Here is a 25,102-nt window from a genome sequence, read left to right on the forward strand (position 1 = left end):
TAGGATACAGTGTATCTACTTTATGAGATAGTAAGAGTAGTATATGAATATTAAGAGCATTTAATATTATATAGAATATTAAGAGCAAAATACATTCCATGGGAAAATGTCTCAGTCATGTTATTAAGTAAAAAAGCATATACCTCCAGTATATACTAACTGCTCTCATTCATGTTGGAGATAAATTTAAAATACCAAACCATAGTGTTGAATATATGCATATATAAGAAAGAAAACAGGAAAAGCTCTGAAAAAGATGGTAGATCTCTAATAGTCATTATTTCTGAAGCAGTGGGTGTCTTTGGGGGAAGTTGAGAGGAATTTATTACTTTTAACTCTGTATAGTGATGTACCTTTATGCTTTCCTATAATTTCCATGTATTTATTTATTTGCTTGCATAAAAATATTTAAACATTAGTATAAGTTGAAACAAGGGAGAAGGATCTGATAGAAAGAAGGCAAAGTGTGGTTAAGAGAACAAAATCATCAACTCTTTTTTCTTTTTTGTTTTGAAAATTTATGAAAATACAGCAAAATATCATAGACCAACAACTACCAGCTGGAATTAACAGTTGTAGACATGTTGTCAGAGTTGCTTTGGATTTCTTTTTTAAATAAAGTCTGGCAGAAAAAGCTGGAGTTCCTTTGATTTCCTTCTCTTCTCAGAGACAGTGTCATAGATTTGCTGTACACTATTGTGGTACAGAATGTTAGAGTTTTACTCTGAATATATAAAGTATATCTCTGTCTAGTTATATTGGTGAACATTTATTGACGAAACAATGACTCTTTGTGAATGTGTGTTGAGTTTTTCTAGGGTCTGTACCAAAAAGCAGAATTACTGATGTGTAAAGCATGAACACCTGTTTTTTCTTTTTTCACTAGATATTGCCAGATGTTTTTCCAAATTGGTTGTGTCAATTTATATTCTCACTAGAGTATTACACAGTTCCTACTTCTGGACATCCTCAACCAATTTTTGGTATTGCCAAACGTCAAATTTTGTTCTACTCTGTAAATTATGAAATGCTAGCTGTCACTACTCTCTGAACATTTTCTGAGTGTCCAAGTCTGACAGGACCCTGTGAGGGGAACACAAAGAATCCTAATGCAGCCAGAGTCCTAGAGAGCTGATGGCCATGGAGCAAGGAGTTGTCAGAAAGCACAGAGCTAAATGCTACAGTCACAGGACAGGCTGTAATGCCTGCAGAAGTTCAGAAACCATCATCATGGGCAGGAGAGTTCATTAGAAGTGCTTAGGAGATGAAGGCGAGGCATGCTTGACAAATGAAAAGGAAGAGGAGAACAGAGGGCGTTGAAGATGAATGGAATGTGAAGGCAGGCAGCGTGGCTAGAAAGAACAGTATGCCAATGGTCAGACCATTATGAATGGCCCTTAAAACCTTAACCAGAAAGAGATACTAGAGCTTCAAAGCAGACCTATTTTAAATGCACCATTTTACAGATGAGAAAATTGAGATTTAGAAAAATGAGGTCAGCTTGTATAAATCACTTATATTAGACAAGTGTCAAAAATCAAATAGGCAGGAGATATATTGGCTTATTTAATATATTGGCATGACCAAGTGATGTCATCGTGCCCCCCCTCCCCTTTCTTCCTCAATTTCACTCTGCTTGCCTCTGGTTAGCTTTGTTCTCGGTGGGCTCTGTCCCTGGGGAGGCAGACGTAGTCACTGACTAATATTTTTTGTACCTTTACAGCTTATGTTTCTACTGAAAATAATGTATACTCATTTCCTTTATTTCTCTACCAGTTCCCCCAAAAGATACTCAAACTCCCACCATTTGGCCAGATAGTTTAACCTGGCTAGCCTTTCCAGAGGGGAAATCAGGAAACCATTTCATTGATGACTAATCACATTAGTGAGGAAGGGAGAGTCTTTAAGAGAAAAGAAGACAGGATATGCAAAGAGGAGATGGCCACGTAGCCTGTGTGGTGTGTAGGGTGTTTGACACACATGATTATAGTCAGCAATTTAAGCAGAATATAGGTGATCACTTATTGTGAGTGCTTTATGTCCACACGTCCATGATCATAACAGCTTTTACAGCAGTGATTAATTCATTTCAACAAACACCTTTTGAGTACATTGAGATTGCTTGTCAAATAATACAAGGATAAATAAATAGGTGTCTCTCCCCTGTGGAGTTTCTAAACTTGTTGGAAGTAGTAAGGGCAGGAAAGTTAGAAGTGTAAACATTTTTGATGGAAGGAAACCATGAGGGATACGCAGAGTGTTGAGATTGAAATACAGTAAGGGAGATACCCTGAGATCACAAAAGGTGTCACCACACAGGTGGTAGTGACAGATTTTATTCTGAGTGGTAAATGGAGCAAGGAGTGGGTTGCAGTTCCAAGCAGAGGGTTTCATACAAGCCAAAACAGAGGTGGGAAACCGCGGAGGCTCGTGGTTTACTGAGTTGGGTCAGATTAAAGGAGAGTGGACTGGCAGTGGGAGAGTGATCTCGGAGTTGGGGAAGAGGAAGATGAGGGAGGTGCCAAGTGTACTGTAGAGGATCTTGATGTCAGCCCGGGAGTTTGTGCTTCCTTCTGTAGGCAGTGAAAACCACTGATGAAGAAAAAAAAAAAGAGTCAATCAGTCTACTGTACGGCATGGCCTGAAGTCTGAGCAGTGTTTTATTTGTTTTGTGTTTGTTTTTGTTTTTTAAATAGGAAAATTGCTCTGGCCCCCAGTAGGTAGGCTGAATTGGAGCAGAGAGATATTGAAGGCAAGGGTAGGGGTAGGGGTCATACTGCCCACTTGTGATGGAAAGATTATTAGAATTAGAATGGGAGGGAGTGAACGTATAAACTGAAAGATGAACTTGATTGAGGCAGAATAATTCAAATAATCTGAGAAATGCTTCATTCCTGGCTGATCAAGCGAAGAGTTGTACCCATCACTGAGGGAGAAAGAGAATCAGGAGGAAGATCTCTACTGGGAGAGATGAGTCAGACGACTTCTGTGGTGGGTAATGTAATGTTGCGCATATGTAGTGTTTTCATTTATGTGTGGATACTATTTGTAAAGTTTTCAGTGCTATTTAAAGTGCCTGGATGTTTTTCAATTTTATAAATCTACACAAGGAAATACAATTATCGCACTGCACTATTTTTTCAAAGAGAAACAGGTATTTTATATACCTTTAAAATGATTTTTAAGCATTTTGCTAAAAAAATTAAATATTCCTGGAAACACAACTGCTAGGTACTTTTTCCTAATGATCCTAATCATAAATACAGTTTAGCATTTCCCCAGGAATATTTCTTGGCATACTATGAGATATTGCCACATATTATTGTGGGGAAGATTTTTAAATTATATATACTTAGGAAACACTGAGTTAAGCGGGTTTCTGGAGTTATGTAGGATTTTTCAAAGACCAGTATAATATTGTTGACGTATTTGGTGAGTTTGCAAGAGGAGAATGCAGCTTTTTGGAAACGCATTTGACAGTTTTTTGAGCATCACGTGGAACTCATATCCCATAGAACACAGTCAGAAGTGCCGTGGTGTTAGCTGTTGCTAACAAAAATGGGAGACTATGAGTAGCTGCAAGTAGATTATCAAAATTTACATTTTTATGTGAAACTATTTTATCACACCAAATATATTTAGAATGTCTGTTCTTGTCTTTAATGCATGGAATCCATTATTTTATTGTATTTTGGAAGATAACATTTCTTGGCATAAATATTCTCTTTGAGATTACAGTTGTAGGGAAATAGGATAAAGTCCTGAAGCGCCATCAGTGGCCCTGAATTGGCCGCCTCTGCATTGGAGTCGGTGATAGAAGAAATCACATGGTTCCGTCTCAGTCATCTCCTTGGAGTAAACTAGGGATAACATCTAAATTCCAAATGATTTTCTCCTTGTTGTGGCACGTGCCTCAAGGCTCCTTTCTTCCGAATCCCTTGTCATTTCACATGTATTCAGAGAATTCAGTTCAGCTCAGCCTGCACATCTGTAATGTGCAAAGCACTGTCAGAGTGCACATTTACTTCAAGATTAGCTTGCCATATATAATGTGCTCAATAAATATTTATTCAGCTAATGGATTGTGTTATTCTTTAATGATCCAGTTCTACAAAGAGGCATCTCGGTTATGGATCTGAATTCTCTACCATATTCTCTCAAAGTTCTTTCTTCCTTAGTTTTCATAGGGTAGCATTACGTGAGGAAGATAATGAACAGTATCGTCTAATGCAGCTTAGTTCTTTCTTTATATTAGTTGAAATCTACCCTGGGGGAGTCATCACTATAGGCAGCATTGAGTGAAGACGGAGCCAACATCTTACCATTTTCCAGTGCCTGGCTTTTCTTTGTGTGTTTCCGTCAAATGCTACATATTCTTTTTTTAGTATCCAAGGTTAGTTAAGTGGAAGAAACAACTCTATGGACATAGAATACGAGATAGTGGAAAGAGCATGGGCTTTGGAATCAGAATTTGAATTTCAGCTGTATCACTTACTTGTTACTTGATTACAGTCAGATTCTAACCTCTCAGTCTCAGTGACATCTGTAAAACTGGGAATCACGCTTATATTTTATGGTGACTGTACGGAATATAGATAATAGTTGTGAAAGTTCTGTCACATTAGAGATGCTCAATAAATGGTAACTGTAATAATAGATATTTATTATTATCATTCTTTTCTCTCTACCTTTACTAAATACATTATTTTCAATATTAATCACATGTGAAAGGCTACAGGACGGGTGTATATACACTCCCATATCTTCACTTATTTTTGCTAATGAAATAAAAATGAAATTAGGCAAAATATTACCTAAGCCAGTTATTTAAACAAGCTACAGAATATTTAATTTCTTTCCATTTCCCGTCTTTTGCACCTCTAGTTGCTGGTTACTTTGAGCTGTAGTAGTATTTATAATAATAATAATTAATAATAGTAACTCAAATTTTTGAACACATACAATATGCCAGATGCAATTCTAGGTATCTTCCATGTTTTAACTCATTAAATCTTCAGGATAGCCCCCAATGAAATAGTGACTTCTGTTACCCACACTTTGTAATTGAGGAATCTGAGACCCTGAGAGTTGAAGTTCAAAGTCATAGAGATAGTAAGTGATCCAGCCTCAGTTGAACTCAGGCTGACTGGCTCCAGAAGCCTCAGTCTTATTCATTGTACTCCTTTGCCTTTCCCAGTGTATCAGTGGTAATATGGCATGCCACCATGTGCACGGTTGTAGAGAAATAATTGCCAATACCTGGCTACACATGTGATGTCTTCTTCTCTTGATGTCTGCAACTAAGTATAACCACCTCACCTCATATTAGAGGTCTTTAAAAAATGTAATTTAGATTATATACTTTAGCTTACACTTTTATGGAGCTATTGATTAATTTCTTTATAGATCATGTTCAAAAATAGTACTAAGCAAACTTTTGTCCCTGTATTGATGTTTTGAAATTCCTGTCTCCTAAAACAAAAGGTCTGTTTAGTGAATATGGCTGCATGAATCACTGTAGTCTTAATCTCTTAGTAGCTTGGTAGTGTCCATAAAGTGGATAAAATACCTAAGTTCAAATGCCTGTGTATAACCCCCAAAGAATATAGTTTTATATTGTTCAAGCCAATCAGAGATGCGTATTTAGGTTTGGGGCCTGAAAATGTTTCTCTAAATTTAAGAATTAAATTGCACAACATATGTCACTTTGTAATCACATCTTGCCCCAATATCCCCACCTCGTAGAAGAGTCCTTGGGACTATGTTTCTGATTTTACCCTACAAACATGTTGAATATTGAAAATCATGTAGGTTTTCTTTACATAGAAATATGCAGAATGTCTTCCTTTTAAATATCACCCATCTTGAGTTGATTGGTGGTTCCTATTTACTTTTATATCTTTATAAGGACTTTGAAATCAGAGGAGAATTTGGATTTCAGTATCACTTAGTTATTGGACTACAGTAAGATTCTTCACCTCTCAGCCTCAGTTACATCTGCAGAGTCAGGAGTCATACTTAAATTTTGTCTCTGATCTTTGTTGTTTGTCATTGCCCATTAAAAACTTTCACTGGTGTTCTTAGAGGGACTGTGATGTTTGGGACACTGTTCTTGTCTTCAAAATCAAATTTCAGAATTATTCTCAGTCATTTTTTGGCTAACATTTTATGTGCTAAGGTTCTTTAGCTGACATATATGAAGGACTCTGCCTTTTAAGTTTTTATTTTCAGTTATTTTTGGGTGTTCCAGACTAGCAGTGATGTTTCTCAAGAATGAGTTAGTTTGGCCTTGACTTTCTAGGGTAGTTTAATCATCTAGGTTACTAATTTATCAGCTGATACACACTGTGTATATGTATGTTTAAGAGTCATCCACATTCACTGGTAGAAATAGTTAATTGTTGTTCACTAAATAACTAAATAAATAAACCCCTGGATGAATTATTCATTTTTTAACAGTTTAAAAAACTTTTTTGTGAAGTATAACATATATAAAGTCAAATGTACAAATCCTAAGTAAGCAATTTAATTTTCACATAGTGAACACTATGATTCTGTATAAAGAACTGAAACATTACCTACACCCCTGAAGCCCACGTAACTTACTCTTAAAAATATGTTGTTTATAATTAAGACATTTTCTTTAGGCTGTCAACACTGAAAATACTTAAAGGAGCTTTTATTAATTTTTTTGAAAGAGTGAACTTAAAATTATTTCAATTAACTTGTATTACTAGCACATAGTGAAATAACTATCTAATAATGCTGCTTAATAATACTTCTTACATTTGTTGAATTTTTAGACTTGTGGTGGTGTACTTTTTTGATGTTCCCATAATTGCAAAATGAGATTTAATAATGTTTTCAGGAAATAGCTTTCTTCTGAAATTTTTGTTAAGAGGTACTTAAGAAAATAAAGTAGTCTAAGATGTGGATTACTTAAATATTGCCTTACAAAGCATTATTATTTTATGTGGAAAAGAACTGAGGACCACAATGATGATATTTCCTTTGCCACTTCTGTAAATATTCTTCCAATTGCATTCCCCAGGTATTCTCTCTGGTTTTCAAAATAACTCAGATAGACAGGCCATCCTTTCTTTTCACTAAATGTACACTATTAGTAAAATTTTACATGTTTCGTCAACAATTTGATGTGATAAAGCAATGGTTTTTCTGTAGTTCACACAGCACTGGGGCTCTGCAAAGCATCTCTGGGGGTTCTTTGATGTCTAGACAGTTTAAATTATGCCTGCTCCCCTGCCTCCAAATTCCACCCCTGTTCTGCTTCAGGGGTTGTGGGAAATGAAAACAAACCAGAAGGGTTCCACAACCCCACAGTCTAGGGAGAAAAACAAACAAGCAGAATAAGCTGTATATCTACCCTGGCAGGTGTATCGGAAAAGGCCCGATTACAGGGAATGGCGGAAAGAAAGGAACTGGGACAAATCATGTCCTGCTTGTTTATTTCTAATTATGTCCCTAATAGGGAAATGTATGTGCATTGTGGACAAAATGAAAACATAATGGAAGCGTTAGGGAAGAAAGTGGGATTCATCTCTTACCCCAGTCCTCCAGTGTCTTCCTCCCGGCCCACCGCCAAACCAGGAGTTTGGTGCGTTTCTTGCCCGTTGTCTTATTTATTGAAACGGTAAGATGTAAAGTTGCATTTTAAGTTGGAAAAACTAACTTCTCTTTTTCTTTCCTTTTTTCTTTGTTCTCCTTTTGTAAATCGGGATATCGCAATTCTTCCAATTCATCTTTTTAGAAAGTAAGTAACTTTTGAAATATCAGAGATTTTTTTTTGTTAAAATATTGATGTTTTGTTATTTCATATATAGTATACACATGCACGTATTCTGTTACAGATTTTTTAACTTATCAATTCTGACTGAGGTAATAAACTCTTGCATTAAGTGTGAACAAAATTTTTTAAAATTAAAAGTAAGAAATATTACATAGAAGGTGTTCCTGCTATCTAAGAATCCAGGCTTTTAAGACATACTTACCTTATCTTATTTTATGCCCACAGTAAGTCATTGTGTTTTTTAATATATACAGATAAATAGATATTTATGTCTTTCTTAAAGCTGGTCTAGGTATACTTACTAGTTCTACTTTGTCTGAATATAAAAATAATAAAAATCCATAAATAAGACTTTTATTTATCCCTGTTCAATGACAGTTAATTAAGGCATTCATTTCTTTAGGAAAAGCCGTTCAAAATTTCAAGACTTTATGGAAATGTTGAGAATAATAGCAATAAGTAAATGGTATGAAAGATTTTTAAAATTCACTTTCCTATGTATATGTAGTGGATGAAACAGTTACCTTTTTAGTAAGCACTTCACTCTTGCAATGCTTAAGTTGTATTGTTTTTAAATAAAATGGACCGTGTAATTTGGTTTTTTTCCTGTAAAGAAATGCAAGTGATTTGCTTAAAACTGAGTGGCTAATCAGCCAGTGGTTTGAGTAGTAGAATTTGCATTTGACTGCAAAATATTTTTTAATTCTTCTGAAATGCAAATGTATAGTTTTGAATTAAAACAAATTTCATATGTTTGTTTTGGGAAAGATTTGGGAAAATTACAGCAGTCATTGAGACTTGTGGAGATACACTGTCATGTGGTTGTGAGTTACATCTTTTTTAATATTTCCATAGTAATTCTTGAGTTTATTGAGTTAATAAACAGTATAATTTAATAATATATTCATGTTCAACAAAGCTTATTATTTATATGAAACTAGGTGCTTATCACTTAAATTTGCAGCAAGCATAGCATTAAACTGCTATTTAGTAGTCAATTTATCTTCTACAATTATCTTTGGCTTAGTGTACCTTAGAAAAGAAATGTAGATTATAGTGATATTAAATTATATTTGTTCAGTATTCTTTAGCTTTAAATCTGTATTAAACTTTAGTATTCTAAATCTGAATTCTTGGAATTGTGTGTGTCAGGACCTTAGGAATAAAGAACAGGAAGAATGTGTGTGAGGTTTGATGTTAGGTGGACAGTTTTATTAAGTTATATTTTTAAACCGTCTCCATTGTTTTATTTTTATGTATAGGATTCTACTTTACTTGTAGTGTTAACATTTTCTTGCCAAGTCCCTAAAGAAAAATCTGTGTTTCTGACAGTTTCACCAAATTAAAACTCCACAAATCTGGTAGAGTAATTCTCAGCTTCAAATTGCCTGTGCTTTTTTTCTGAAAAGAATAATGATAAAAATATATACTTTGCAGTGTTGAGTATAACATTGTAGCATTATTTATCTGGAATTTATTCATGGACAGACATTTCTGGGAGATGAATATATTTTACTTTGTAAGGTATGCCTGGCCCACTTTACATATGAGCAGAACATCTTTTGTGAGGGAGAATAATGAAATGAGGTCTGGAAGCCTGTAGAAGCTTCGTGAGGAAAGATATTACATAAACACCCAGCATTGTTACCATGTGGACTTTAATGTACTTTAACTGCATTGTTCTATAACCAAATTTATATTAGGGCTGTTGCTTCCTGTCAGACCAAATGGAGCCATATTGATGTGTTGGCACAGAGAAGCTGTTTCCTAAAATAATAAAGAGTGTTCTTCTTCTTATAATGCTTATAAACCTTTATGACCATGATGTGTATATATGCTGACTTGCTGTTATGTGTGTTGTGGCAATTCAGCAAATTTGGCTTTTTCATTTTCCTGGTGAGTTTTCATATTAAGTAAGAGATCTGATAAACTTGGTTTTTAGAAGACTTTTAATTCAGTGACATAAAAGTATGTTTCTATCACAGAAATTCAAACTTCAAAACCTTAATATCCTAAAGGTTCTCATGTCCCGGGATATTTTGGATTGAATACACAAAACCTCTAAGAGGCGAATGGGGTGGAGAAGGGCATCTAATCAGTATTGGTTCAACCAAATGTTGATCATTTAGCGTATTAGGAAGTGAATTGTATATGGAAATACAAGTAAATGAAAGTAATAATTCTGCCTCTAGATTCAAGTGTGCAAAAATATCAGTTTACAAACAAAACACGCAAGAAATTCTAAAGCCTACCCCAGGAAATATATACATATTATGCATTTCGTAAACATCCTTTTAAGTATGTGACTACATTTAATAATGTTTCTACACATGTGCTTTGATATTTTAATCAATAGTTAATGGTGTTTGATTTCTTAAATCTGTTTTCATAATTCAGTCACTTGCATCTTTACCACAGAACATAATTATTAGCTGGGCAGAATTCCCAAACACGTATTTCTTTATTTGACAAATAAAGAATCGAGAAAAGGGTGTCATTGGAGAAGTTATATCAGAGATATAAATACAGATAGAGATTTTTATTTGGCCTTGTTAGAAATGCAATCCCATGAGTAACCTAAATACTTGTAATTTCAAATCAGTTCTTCCCTGGTTTCTTATTATTCTTTTGTTGCTTTTCAACCTATGGGATGGAGCTGTCCTTGAACTTGGTTTATTTGATCATTCAAGTGCAACCATCAAGTTGTCTGTAATATTTAAAAACTGAGGCTTCATGCTATTATTTGTAAAATAACACCGCATAAACGTTTGGGCTTTGGTTTCTTTGAAATACAGTGTTGGTCGCTTTATGAATAAAAGCATAATTTCTATTCAGGAGACTTTTTGCCTGAAGCCTATAAGACAGATGCATCTGATTAACTTTGGCAAAACTGGCCTGGCCTGTTATTGTAATGTAGATGTTTTCAGGGTTGGGAGGATATTTTAAAAAGGCATGTGAGAGGGTCTTTTTTTTTTTTTCCTTAAGAGACTGAGAACAGTTTTGCCACAGAAACTGCGACTCAGACTGCTTCATTTTTTGCACACTTTTATTTTCTAGTGGAACTTCTCCATTAGCCTGTCTGAATGCAATGCTTCACACTAACACTCGAATAGGGGATGGAACATTCTTCAAAATCCCTGGAAAGTCAGGCCTCTATGCTCTCAAAGTAAGTTGGATTGTTCTGTGTATTATGACTGTTATTACTGTGTACCATGCATTTTTTCAGACATGTGAAGGTAAACAAAATTAGATTTGGGTGAAGGGTAGAATGACCCCTTTGCCTTTTAAATGTTTTCAGATGTCTTAAAAATGATTTCATATTAAGTATAAACAATGACATTTTTCTTTAAGGAAAGCATATCTGTGGTTTCACTCTAACATATGGTAATGGAAAATAGTTGTGGCTTCCTTAAAATTCTTGATTCTTAAAAATTTACATGGAGGAGTGCCATGGTTCACCAGCCAAGAGTTTGAGATGATCACAGTTGCCAGAAACAGTTTAACTTAATGACCATCGGTTGAGATACAGACTTCACACCTGTACGCCTTTCTGTTTTTTATAAAAATAAGAAATGTACCCATTCCTCTTGAAAATTTGCTGATTTAAACCAATAATTTCATTTTGAAACAACCAGTGATCTCAAGGAAGTTTTGCTAGTAATGCATACTTGTTACATGAGAAGAATAGAGACATAAGATAAAAAGCTTCAGATAACTGGGTATTTTAGTGTAATTCCCATCCCCATCTAGAATGGAAATCCCATCTAAGAAGTGGAATTCCAGAGGGCAGAAACTGATGATCTGCAAATGGTTGCCTAACTTGGAACTAGCAAGATCAGAGTTTTATTTCTTACAAATTGAAAGGATGTCACTTCTTTAATAAATGACAGATTACTTTTAAAGTTTATTAATTTCCTTTGAGAAGTTTCTTTTTTAATGCTGAAATTTATATGTGGCAAAGAAGCAGGGGTACGTTCTCAGCCACTAAGCATCCAGCTCTCGTTACTGTGTGTGTTTCAGAAAATAACCCAGGTTAATCAAAGGACTTGCATTATTTCAGATGATTTTTGTAGCTACTTGAGTGTCTAATTCATTATTGAAGTTCTGAGTTGTTAAGGCGTTTTCTAAAAGGAGGAAGGTAGAACTGACAAAAACAGAAACAGCCTATGCCGAAAAGGAACTTTGTTTCAGTATGGATCCTAAAGGTTGTCCAAAAAATCAGCTGTGGCAATGTGCTTTTCCCAGGTATTTTTTAACCCCCAAAGAAGTGATTTTACATTAAAAATAAATCAGTATTGAAATTCCAAATCACAAGTGACTGTGACAATTCCTCAGGACCCTGGAATTATCTGGGATGTTTTCAGGTGCTAATACATATCCATAAATCATTATTTTAAAAATAATGTAGAAAGAGGAGTCGTCATGCCCAGCGGATGGAACATTGGATTTAGGCTGCGAGTCTGAATTGGATGGCACAGAAATGGCGGAGGCCAATGCCAATGTGGAAGGAAATGGAGGTAAGTGTGACAGATTTCAAGATATAAATCCTGTTCTCTTAAATTTTAAATAGGTTTCCAATAACTTGCTAACTGAACGCCCTACCATTATAGATAAAATTTTCTTCTAAGTTTTTACCACCTACTTAGATTTATCCTCAAACAATTTTGGTTCAAAAGATTAGCACCTGAGAAAAGTGGACAGTTCTTTGCTTTTTTGTCTTATTTTGTTTTTTTAACAGTTTGGATTTGGAGATTATTCTTGAGTGTTATTAGTATATTTCTCCTCAAGGTGAGAGGGTTACCAGGATATATAATGGTTTTATGCTTATGTGAGGCCTGAGAATGCCAATGTTTTATTTCCAATTGTGCTGATTCTTTTTGTGATCACAAGTAGTTTTATAATAGCTTTTGTTCCTGAGTTTGTCCTTAATAAATTAATCTTAATGTTAAATGCCTCACAATGAAACAATGGCCAGATAAGTTATATTCTTCTGAAATGATTTTGAAAAGTGAACAACCCTTCTAGAATTCTAAGGGGATATTTTCCACCTCTGAATTCTGTCCATGTGGGTTCATTTTTATCTTTCTCAAGACATTTGCATTGTGATTTCTGTTGGTGTATGTAATTTCTGTACTGCCATTTTGGCAAATCTTTGTTCCACAAAAGTTGTACTTTTTTTTTTTTTTTAACCTTACTCACTGGTCCCACAAGTGGACCCAGATCATGATTTGGGAGGAAGGCTGTGTCATTAAAGTCTCTGTTGGTGGACTCATAGAAATCAGTAAATTATCTTTAAACAAACAGACCTTAAAGGATCCTTGCAGAAATATCGTATTTCAGTAATAGCCCAAAGCCATTCATTTTATTAATGGTCATAGGAGTCCCTTTGTATTCTGACTGGCCACTCCTGCCCTCTAAACTGGTGTGCTTTCTGATAGTCCCCAAGAGACTGATTCTGCTCCAGTGCTTTCTGACCTGCAGCAGAGGTGGTGAATTAATGTAGGAAACACAGATTCTTGTCTCAGTAAAATAGCTGAAGTTGGCTTTGTAGACTTTTTTTTTCAACCAACTTTCATTTAATTTGATGTCCTTATTCCTATACCTTTTGAAAACTCAGCTCAACCCCTCACCATTGTTGTGGTGATGCTGTGAACTTTGGCAGGTTCTTGTGGTTAGAGAACAAAGCAGAGACGCATGGCAATTTCTGGCTTCCTGGAGGGGCTGGTGAATGGGGCACCCTCTTCTCCTCTTTTTGTGCTGCCTGCTTGCGTGAGCTCTTGTGTGTTCTATCACCCCCCATTAATGTACAGTCAGCGTGTATATTGAGCTTCTACTACGTGCCAACAAGTACTGTTCTCAACACTGTAGTTACAGCAGTGAAAAACAAGAGCAAAAAGAGACCTCTAATGGATTTTATTTTGGTAGAGAGACAGACAAAAAGCAAAATAAATATGTAAACTTTACAGCTTATTCCATGTTGACAAGTGATATGGGGCAAAATAAATTAAGTAAGGAGATAAGAGTGAGAGAGAGGGGTATGTTTGAGAAAAGACCCGAGGGGGCAGGTATTTGATGGAAGAGAGTTCTTTGTAGAAGTAGTAGCAATTCCAAAGGCCTTGAGGCAGGAGAGTACCTGGGAAGTTCCAGAAACATCTTGAGGCCAGTGTGGTTGGAGGCCAGAGTGAGGAAGGGAGAAGATGGTAAGATATGATGTCAGAGAAATTATGGGGCCAGCTTGTGTAGTGCCTTGATACAGGCTTTTGTTTTGAGTGAGATGTTAAACCATTGCAGGGTTTTGAGCTAGAAAGACAGTGATCTCACTGAAGGTTTAGCCGGATCACTAAGTACAAAAAACTGTATATAAGGGAACAAGGACAAAAGCAGGGAGACCAGTTAGAAAGATATTGGTATATTCTAGGTAAGAGGTGATGGTGGTTTGGAGAACAGAGGTAGCAGTGGATGTGACGAAAGGTGATTGGATTCTGGGTGTATATACGAAGGTAGACCCAACAGGAGCTGCTGAAATTAGTGTAGTTATAAAATGAAGAGGAGAGTTGGAGATATCCCCAAAGTTTGATTGTCAGCAAATAAAAGAATAGTATTTTCTTTAACTTAAACAGAAAATCTGCAAAAGGATGGGGATTGTTGACGAGGAGCTCAGTTTTGGATATATTAAACATGAGATTCATTTTCAACATCCAAGTGAATGTGTTCAATAATTGGACTTATGGATCTTATTAAATTCATGGGAAAGGCTTTGCTGGAGTGGTCAGTTTTATAGATGATATTTAAAGAAAAGAAACTGGATGAGATCACCAAGGAACTGATAGCAAATAGAAAAGCCCAAAGACTGAGCTCAGGGGAACTTACAATTTTAAGAGGTAGGTGAAATTATGGAACCAGCAAATGAGACTGAGGATAAGTGGACAGGGGAACATGTTCTCTGCGCTGGGATCCAAGTAATGAAAGTGTTCCTGGGGAGGAAGTGACTCAAATATGTCAAATGCTTTTGGTGAGACAAATTATAGTGAAGACTAAGGAAAAAACCATTGGATTTAGCGTTGCAAGTTTATGGATTAACTTGACAATGACTGTTTTTGTCAAATAGTTGAGACCATACACATGAATGGAGTGTGTTCAAAAGAATAGGAGGTCAGAAATTGAGAGATCCCAAGTGTAGACAAGTCTTTTAAGGATTTTGGGGGTAAAGGGAAGGAATGAAATAAGAAAATGACTAGAAGAGAAAGTGGAATAAAGGAAAGCTTTTTTTAATATAAGAGATAAATATTAGAATAATCATATACTGATGGGAAAAGTCTAGTTGAGGAGGAGAATTTGATGAGGAGGAGGGTGTCCTGTTGCCATGTGCTTGATTAGATGAGAGGGAGTGAGATCTATGAAACAGATGAAGAGATTGGCCCTGTTTAGGAGGATGGAGATGCTGTAAGGAAGTAGTAGGGAAAATCAAGGTACTTGGATAGAAATGAAGGTAGGTGAGTACGTGTGGGAGGGGCTGTGGAAGTTCATTTCTCACTGCTCCATCTTTCTCAGTGAAACAGGAAAGAAGTTCATCAGCCAAGGGTGAAGATGGGGAAGTAGAAGATAGAAAATGTTTGTTTAGGGTCTGACAGCATTAAGGACACTCCTAAGGTGTTAGTTGTAACTCTGAGATCAGCCAGTGTGGTTTCTTCATTTTTCTCCAGTCCTGATCATGACCACAGTAGGAGTGTGGAGTTGGTACACAGTTGGATTTGACCAGAGTTGGGACTTTGCCGGGTGTGAATGATGGAGCCAGAGAGGGCCACAGGAGTTGAGGGTGCCTGGACTGGAGTGTTAAGATCTGTCTCCATGGAATAAAGCTGGTTGTGGAGGTGAGGGAAGACACAATTGAAGGAAGACATGTGGAGGTCTCCTCAGAGGGGAAGACTGTTTGATCTGGTGTCCTAGAGAAAATGAGTTAGGATAGGTGATGTGAGAATGGAATGCGTGAAATTGAGTTTAGGGTGATATTATGGGATGCACATCTGAGATGAGAGGCAGGAAGGAGGCTAGGTTAAAGGCTGTCTGCACAGTGGCCCGGCTGAGGTAGCCATCAGTGGCTGAAAGTCAGCAGCCCTTCCTTTGTCCAGCTTAGTGTCCTGGGATGGAGCAGGATCCACCTGGAGAAAAAGTTGCCTTTTCTTATTTGCACAAAGATGTTGTAAAGGCTGGTGGTGGCCCTGCCATGAAATATTAAGAGAGTCACCTGTGTGGCTGTTGAAACAGACAGCTGTGATAGAACTAGCATTGAAAAGGTGTGTGACATTTAGGAGCCAAAATCTTCCAAAAATGAGAAGGAGTAACCCGGAAACTGGTAGATCATTGCGGTGAGGAGGCAGAGCTGGTACTATGGTCGGTTGACCTAAGATGCAGTGCTGGGGGCAACAGGGAGGGAGAAGAGAGGTCACCTGTCCCATTTCCAGGCCCAGTGGTACAAGATGTGTGGAAAAGAAACAGGCTGCTCCCAGAGAGTGTTCCAGGGGAACAGTGTCCACAGGAGAGAGCCAGGTTTTGTAGATCAAGATGAGAAAGGAGTGTTCAGAGAAGAGATAGAGGTTGTAGGAGATTTTCTGCTAATGACTAATCCAGAATTTCAGAGGAAAGAGTGGGAGGATTTCAGTGGCTGGAAAGGGGTCGGGGACGGGGCGAGAGCACTTAGCCAATAATTAAACCAAAGCAGGGATAAGCAAACTCCCCTAATTTGACATGTGAGTAAGTGCTTCGCTGAATAACACATACCCACACGTCTCCAGCTAATGTGACCAGAACTAGATTTCCTGGCCTCTGCTTTGAAGTTGTATTAGGGAAATTGCTTTGAGGAATCACTGAAAGAATAGTAAATAGCTTATTTCCTTGAGTATTCCTTGACTTGCCCACTTTTACGTCTTATTGCAAACCACAATTGCTTCTGGTAGGACAAGTATATTTCCTATCCACGTAAATACCATCTACTTCTGTGTATAGCCCATTAACCTAGCCTTAGGAAACATTTTCAAACCTAGATACTGAAAATACATTGAGTGTTTACAATGCCCAGCCTTTGTAAGCTGTTTACATGTATATCGTTTAATCCTCACAACATTTCTGAGATAGTCTTCCTGGGCCCTGTTATTTTATCTTATTTAATTTTTCTATTTTTAATTTTTTTAATCAGTGAGGAAACAGACTTAGATGTTAAACATTTCATCCGAGAGGCAAGCCCAGGTAAATGTGAGTAACACCAAAAGCCAGGCTCTAACCACTCTGTGACTCTGCCTGGGACCGTAGGGAACACTTTCACCAGGAGTCATTGATGCAGTTTGGTTTTCCAACATTCGTCTAACCCTGTTCTCATTATAACCTCGAGCATTTGGCAAAGAGGAACCGCTGGCTTATCCAAATGAAGGAATGGGCTACCACATGATTTCTTACAAATCGATAATAAATTCCATGAAACTGAACTGGTTTAGGTGATTTCCTTGCTGACTCTATTTCTAATACGTATTTGAACCAGAGTTAGAATGGATATAATTTCCACACTTCTTACAGCTGTACAAATATACTTTGAAAATATAACTATAGAGAGAAGGTAGGGACGGGTGGGGTTGTGGGGACATGGGCGAAAGGGCAGGGGGAGAGGAGGAGGAATGGGGAGGGTCCCACCATCTGGTTTTTAAATCTTTGTTCCCTTCTTCTTTTCCCATTCCTCCTTTGGGATGAAAGAGTGGAAAGTATTGAGGTGAATAATAACTATCAATCGGTAAGCTATTTTTGTGGCAAACCAAAGAATAAGCCTCTGCTACCATAGAGTTATTTCAGAGTAACAAAAATTAACCAACACTTGCTGTATCACTTAAGGGGGAACCTGGAAAAGTCTTTGAAAAGAAAGCACTTTACGAAAACTGGTAACCAGAAAGAAATCTTGCAGCATGATTCCAGTCAGTAACATTTGAGTCTTTAGGTGGAGTTAAGATAGTGACAGCAACGCTTTCGTCCTCTTCTTGTAATCAGTTGCCCAGCAAAACAGATATATTTTTTTTTTTAATGAGAGATGCTTCGCCAAGTTCTGTTGAAAAATTTTAGGATGAGGGAAAAGTGATAATTATCGGTTATAGAATTTATAAGACACAAAGCTATAGTTATGCATTATGTTCTTTGACTTCTAAACAGTTTTTCAAGTTAATAAGAATTATACATAGAGACTTGAGAAAGTAAACTCTTAAGATTTTACAAACTTAGCTCTAAGATTAAAGAGTGATTTAGGTGAACACTTGATATGTCTTCGTTGACAACCCGTGACTGTTTATGCTAATATAAGTATAGATCTGTGTCACCCAAAGAAAATATTTAGAATTTTATGGGCTATTTTAGTCAGAGATTTATGGTTATGTTTGTGTCTGAGTTGTTTTCTGAACGTAATACATTGGTGTATCATGAGTTTGCTCGCACATGCTAAGAGGACTTACAGTTTGTTGCTAACTGTTCGACCCATTTGTATTTTATAGGAAATGATACCATCAGTAGATCATCTTCATCTTCTGTTTATAGACTGTTATTAACAAGAGAAAAAAATGGGCTTCTATTTTTGTGGCTCTGATGTATTTCATGTTTAAAATCAAAAGCACCCATCCTACTTCATCTTTTGAAATGAGGAAACTGGAGAATGTACAATTTTCATCCATAGAGATCAAAAAAGGGTTCTGCTTGTTATTAACCCTAATGGCTTTCAGGGAGGAAGCAGCACTCTAGCTGGAGAATTAGCATTCTACAAGTCTCTATTTAGGGAAAAAGATTATAGAGAACATATATCCTATGCTTTAGTCCTCAGATCCCAGGGTAAATAATGGTTCCAATGTTCGAAGAATTTTATGTGGTCCTTTTTCATTATTCCTCATGGCCAGTTTTATAAGTGGGTTTCTGATTGTATGATTCTTGGCAGAGTCGTGTGAACTTAATGAAACATTATTCAGCTCACTCTTTGTTTGCATTGGCTCAGAGGCCACAGTTTAAGGGGTCTTTTTTCAGAAGTGAAAAGTGCTTTAAGATGGGCTCAAGTGTGTGGATAGGATCTCTGTTGAGACATCAATTACACGCAGATGAGGAGCTTCCCGGAGGAAGTGAGGTTTCGGTGCCCTCGGGGAGAATTCACACTGACAGTTTATCAGTGGCAATTTTATACAAAGGGAGGGAAAGGAAAACAAGGGGACTGTGAGGCTGCGAGGGGAGCATTTGAGTAACTTTTGAAGATGTCGCCAAACTACTTGGTGTGTCTCTGCTCGTAGCGTTATCGGTCTGGTCTTGCTGGAGGCTGTTTGGTAGCTTGTCTGTGACGGATCCGGTGCGGTTTTACACAGGATGACACATGAGTCTTCTCTGTGTTTACGATCAATTTCCACCTGACAACCATTCCTGAGAACCTTGCAGGAGGGAGGGGAGTTCTTTCAGTGGCTGTATCAGGCCCTCTGATTTTCTGAGGTTAAGCTAATTTGTCTTCTATCCGACATCTGCGTTTTCCTTCACAGCTTTGTTAGCTCACAGAGACACCTGTTCCACATTGGTGGCCCAGGGAAACTTAAGTATGTGAAAATGATGTTGTTTTAGTTACACATGGAAGGAAATACAGAGGAAAGAGAATACTCTTCACAGTCAGCAATGACCATCGGCAGGATATAAAACTTCCTCTGCCCACTCTTACTCATTCTCTTGTCTTTCATCCCAGCCCACAGCTTTCACAGTCCATGATAAGTTAAACAGTCAATTAAAGTAGACATTATTCTAATGGTGAATGCCCTTTACAGCCTCCTTTGTATCTGTCTCTCTGTGTTTTTGATAACCTGTACATTCAAGAATTCTTTCCTTATGCTGAAATCTCTTGAGCTTTTAATTAAACCAATTTTCTCTTTTTTCCCCTCTGATGATGGAGAACAGCTGGACGTCATCTAGATACCACCTCCTTCATCTTCTCCGAATGACTTATCCCAGCTCTTTCAAACATTACTTATAGATATTATTTTCCACTTCTTCTACCCACGAGGGACCTCTTTTTCTTACATATTTCCCCTTGAACTATGAACTTTGTTCTTGTATAAATGGATTTTGGTCAATTTTAACAGCCCACAGTCAAGGAGGGGAAAAAAAAGTTTGCTTTTTAAGTGCAGATAAAGTGACCCATTTAAGTGTACTTTCCTCCTCTTTTCTTGTGCTGAGAGAGAACTATTTCATAATATAGAGATAAAGATTGGAAAGAGAGTATGATCTCATAATAAAAGCAAACTCCCTCTCAAGTGTAACCAAAATTAAAGGTATTCCCCCAATTACTCATCTTGACTAGTCAAATTTCTGTTTGAGTGATATAGTTTGTGGTTGGTGTAGAGGAACAAAGCATCCATGGTCTTAGAAACACGAAGTACCTTTTTTCATTGATGCCCAATGATCCATTCTTTCTTTTTTCTGTACAGTGATGGTGTATAACCATTTCCCAAACAGTTAACCATCTGAATACCTTCTCCAACTCCCTTTGTTGTACACTGGAGTTACCTGTTATATGTTGAATTATGAAGTAATTAGTAGTGATGCCCATGAGTGAAGCACTTGCCCTTGACCTGTATGGGCCTTGTACTCATATTCTTCCTGCCTGCTGTTTTCTCTTTCCCATGTTCTAGGTGGGTTGTTGCATTTCTGTGTAGTTGTTTCAGGAACCTGATGCAGCGGAGAAGACACTAGGGTTGTGCAGTAGAAAAGAAAGAGCTTCTAATGCACCCCCCCCCAACCCAGCAGCTTATTGTGTTCTTACTGCCCATAATTCTGAGAGAGGGGTCTGTAATGGATCTGTGGGAGGAAGGATTAGGTGGTTAAAGGCTGGTACCTGTAGAATGTGCTTTTCCTATTAAATAGTCCTATTTATGGTTTGAGTTTCTCCTTTCTCGTCTGAGTTTAAAGGGATGCTTTTATAGATATCCAGAGATACTAGTGGAAGTAAATTGCTCTGGTAATAAATTGAGTGTTTATTAGGAGGGATTCCTATAGCTTTACCTTCAGCGTGTGAACTGTCCCTCCTAGTTACCTGTGGAGATTCAGTGTCCTGTCCAGTGTAGACCAGTGTTTGCAAACCATTTGTGGACATTGTAATGAAATCGCCATATATCCAGTTCTGTGATATCAGATGAGCATCATTTGTAGCCGATCGTTTCAGCCACCCAAACCATCAAGGTATCCTCATGATTACATCTGGTGGAGCGTGTTCTCACTGATAACACAACTGCAGGTGCCTTTATCATCTGACTCGCTGTTCCTCCTGTGTATTTCACTCTCTTTTCTGCAGACCGCCTCTGAGTAAGAAGAGGACCTCATTGGCTAATGGAGCAGGTTATAAAATATAGTAAAAATTTGAGTTATAGTAGGTATATTTTATTCATAGAGGACATTGTTCAAATATTATCTAATATCAATACTTAAAATGTTGAGATACTATCTCCCTCGATAGTTTCTTAGGGGAAAGTTGCTGTTTCCATTATTTTGTTGCTATTATTTCTCTATTTAACTGTTTACCTCTGATATTTTTTTGAATGTCTGCTTTCAGTGCAACAAGGAAAATTGTTTCAATCTAGATACCTGTACCATCTTAGAATAAGGAATGCTTTGAGAGAGGTGGGTCTCCTTAGTCTGGATCCAAAAAGGATTAAGGAATTGTCTTTTCTCTGAAAGAAATGGAGTCCGTGGAAAGATTTAGCTGGGGCCAGATGGGTTTGTCTGGTTGTCGTTAAGTCATTTTTAACAGTTTTTGGCATACATTTTGCTGCTGTATATATCCAGAATGTCTCATATGCACAATTTCAAATATAAGCATGATACGTAAAACATATTACAATCCGAACATCAGTTTTTTTGATTATTTGCCAATCTGGAGATACTTTTGAATTACCTGCTTGTTGATCTTTTAAAACAAATTTTAATTATCACCACTAGGTTTTCATAGACTTGTTTTTTTCTCAGGCAGAATTAATAGTCTATGCCATTGTTCTTTGAAAACAAATATTCTTAAGAATCTTTATGGTCTCAAAGTCAGTTTTTGGGTCTTAGTCATAACATGGTCCCCCCTCCCCAGCATTTTATATAGTCCTTGGCATGAGATGCTTAATAAAAGTTTTGCAATTGAATGAATGATTAACAAATAAGCAAATAAACTCCCCTAAGACTCAGCCCACTTTTAAAATGTGATTAAATTCTAGCAGTGTGCCACAATGTTACCCTTAATATACTGTGTGCTCTTTGATTTAAATTTTTTTATTCAGAAAAACTATATTAAGCCTATAGTGTACGTCAGGAGCATTTCAGTAGAAAACTGTTTTGATTTGGAAGCATCTAGTTTGATTGTTCCGAAAACTGAAAGAGTAGTCAGAGGGAGAACACGTAGAATGAAATTGACCAGAGGATACTCCGTACCCTGCCTTCACTGGCCCTTCGAGCCCTAGTTACCTCAGATAGCCAGTTACTTGGTGTGTGGCTTAGTGGTACATATAACGATTAAGACCTTTTGTTGTAGTGACTATCTTTTGCCCAGATCTTGGGCTGTTTTGTGGCCCTGCCCCCACATAGCTCCTGCCATTTCAAGTAAGCATTGTGATTTCTAATTTTGACTTTTAATGTATACTTATTTTTATTTCACTATGCAAAACCTCCAGACTGTGACTTTTCTCTTAAAATAAGGCAGTGAGTAAGGATAGCAGAAGGAAATTTAATTTACATTTAGTGGCAGGTCATACAACTTCCCACTGACTTGCATAGGATGCTTTGTAGTTTAGTTTTCATATTTTCCCTCATTGACTTTAGGATATTTTTAAAAATTTAATAAACCTTTTATTTTCAAATTTAAAAAAATTATCTTTTCTATATGCTTTTGCACAATAAAAAATCTATACTTTGCTGACCTCCCCTTCCATGAGTTCTTATTAAAAGCAATCATTGAAGGTTAACTTTAAAAATAGATATTTTAGATAAAATTCAATGGAAATCCAATTTGATGATTTAGTTTAATAAACGTTTATGGATCTGCTGCTGTAGGCCTGTCTTTACACATAAGTAAGCCCCTGAGTTGGCAGGCCCATGGGTGGTAAGGCAGACACAGGCACCAGTATGGCAGGAATTGTCATGAGTTCATACTAAGTTCCCAGGAAGCATGGGTAGGGAGAAGTGAGTCTACCTCGGAGGCTTGGGTAGTCAGGAAAGCTCTGGGGAAGCTGTTTGAGTTTGGGCTGTCAGGATGAGTTTGCCAGGCAGAGGGGATGGAAGAGGGATGATCAGAGCAGGTACAGCAAACACAGCAAGTCTGTGTGTTCAGGAAGTGCCAGGGGGTCTCGACTGGCTGGATGAGAGACAGGGGGAGTTGAGGAGGCAACCAAGATGTGAGACTAGAAATAAAGTCGGAGTCAAGAGTTCACTGTGCTTTCTCGCCTGTGTCTTGGGTTAAAGAGCAAAGCCCACTTGCACACCTGACAGTGGTCCAGTACTTAGACTGGGAGGGGTATCACCCGTACCTCCTCCTTTGCACTCAACTTTAAAAAAATGAGCTCTAACCCATGTTTTCCAGTTTGACCGCATTTTCCAGTTGAATAGTGAATGAAAAAGAAGAGAGAGAGGGACAGCTCGGAGACTCTGAGAAAAGAGACTGAAATCCTGTCTTGCTGGAACACAGGCACCAGTTTCTCTAGTTCACCAGTTTCAGGGCTGTCTCATGAGTACTAGTCGTCCTCCATCTCCCTTTGGTCCCAAGCCTTCTACATAGAACATTTTGGGGGAGGAGTTTGGGAATGTGAGTGTGAATGAGAGTAGAGGCACATGAGCAACAGATACTGAAAATCCCATTAACTGCTTGAATTTGAAACTAGCAGATTAGCTTTAAACTATGTTTTGGGCTTGCCTAGTCTGGGCAGGCAAGCAAAACGTAGACAGGAATAATGTTTCTATACCTTTTAAAAAATGTTTTCCCGTCTTCCGTTTGTCCAGCTACGAAAAGGGCAGGCAGTCTTACGGGGTTTCCAGGTATCAAATCCTGGCATTCGTTTTGTGATGGTGCCAGTGCACAGTTAGAAAAAAAGGAAAGCTCCTATTCTGTTCTGAATGCCAAGAAGATATAAGTTTCTAAGCTGCATGTCAGTGTTAGATATTTATTGGATAAAACAGCTGTCCTAATTCTTCAGTTTCCTGGCTGCTGTTGTAATTCCACATATAGGAGATTTCCCCTGATCCTTTCTTTAACATGAATTTTTCTTTGGCTTGTATTTCAGAGGCCAAGCTCAGCCCCTTAGATAAATATTCAGGCAACTGTTTAAAATAAGCCCTATATTATGTATTTATCACATCTGTTAAGAAAGCGGCAAGGGTAAGTAAAAGTGAGAACTGTGTGTTTGGTCAGAGTAGGAATCTGCAGGAACGTGTTCGACTCCTGCTCCAACTCTGCAGGGAGTGCTTTCAGATTCAGCCTCTCTCATCAGATATGTGGTAAAAGAATGAATAAGTTCACTAATGTGCCCATGTTTAAGGTCTGTATTGTCAGTACACACACACACACACACACACACACACACACACAGGCACACTATGTGGAGCCTTTGGATGCGTTACATTGTGTCTCACTCATTTTTATTCTTGATTTTTTTCCCATTAAAAATAAGCTTTTTAAAGCAAAGGAACATCACTTATAGATTTTATTTTCTATTACATTTACTTTCTTTAAGATTCTATCATTGTTTTATCAGAAATAAATCATTGGGGAAGAATGGTTTGACCCAGAGAAATACAACCAAGTTCAGAAAGAGGAATCGGGGAGGAAAATGACTGTGTGTTAAAGGAATTCTCATGATGCTTCACTTGGGTCTAGGATGGAATGTAAGACAAAGAAAACGGAGTTGAGTTAAAGGAAAATAAATCATCTCGAGAAAAAGCTTCATAGTATTCCTCTGATGCTGTTTCAGTTTCATTGCCCTGCCCTCCAACTGAAATGCTCAGGTTTAAATTGAATAGAGTCTTTCTTCTGGAAACACTGCATGTAAATATATGTGAATCACCATATTAACACAGTGCAGTAGTGAGTTTGATTAGAACCAGACTGCATGTATATGCTGGTACTGAGAGAGGTATGACAATGCCCTGTGGTTTCCTAGATCAGAAAGAAAGAGAGCAAGTTGGGATTTAGGTGTCTGCTGCCCTCGGGAAGTGACAGCTGACTGCATACTGCTTGTCGTAGCAGTCAGAAAACAAGGGACACAAGACTTTGAATGC

The 25,102-nt window shown here is 37.4% G+C and overlaps 1 protein-coding gene across 1 annotated transcript in view; it reads left to right on the forward strand.

Moving 5' to 3' along the window:
- The window catches only part of ASXL3 (ASXL transcriptional regulator 3), a 158,126-nt gene that overhangs the window by 54,585 nt on the left and 78,439 nt on the right, over positions 1 to 25,102 (forward strand). The window contains 2 exon segments of the mRNA XM_032467213.1: positions 10,865 to 10,973; positions 12,216 to 12,324. Coding sequence (XP_032323104.1) covers positions 10,865 to 10,973; positions 12,216 to 12,324 — 218 coding nt within the window.

The sequence above is a fragment of the Camelus ferus genome, chromosome 24 (genome assembly GCF_009834535.1).
Source record: "Camelus ferus isolate YT-003-E chromosome 24, BCGSAC_Cfer_1.0, whole genome shotgun sequence".
Taxonomy (NCBI): Eukaryota; Metazoa; Chordata; class Mammalia; order Artiodactyla; family Camelidae; genus Camelus; species Camelus ferus.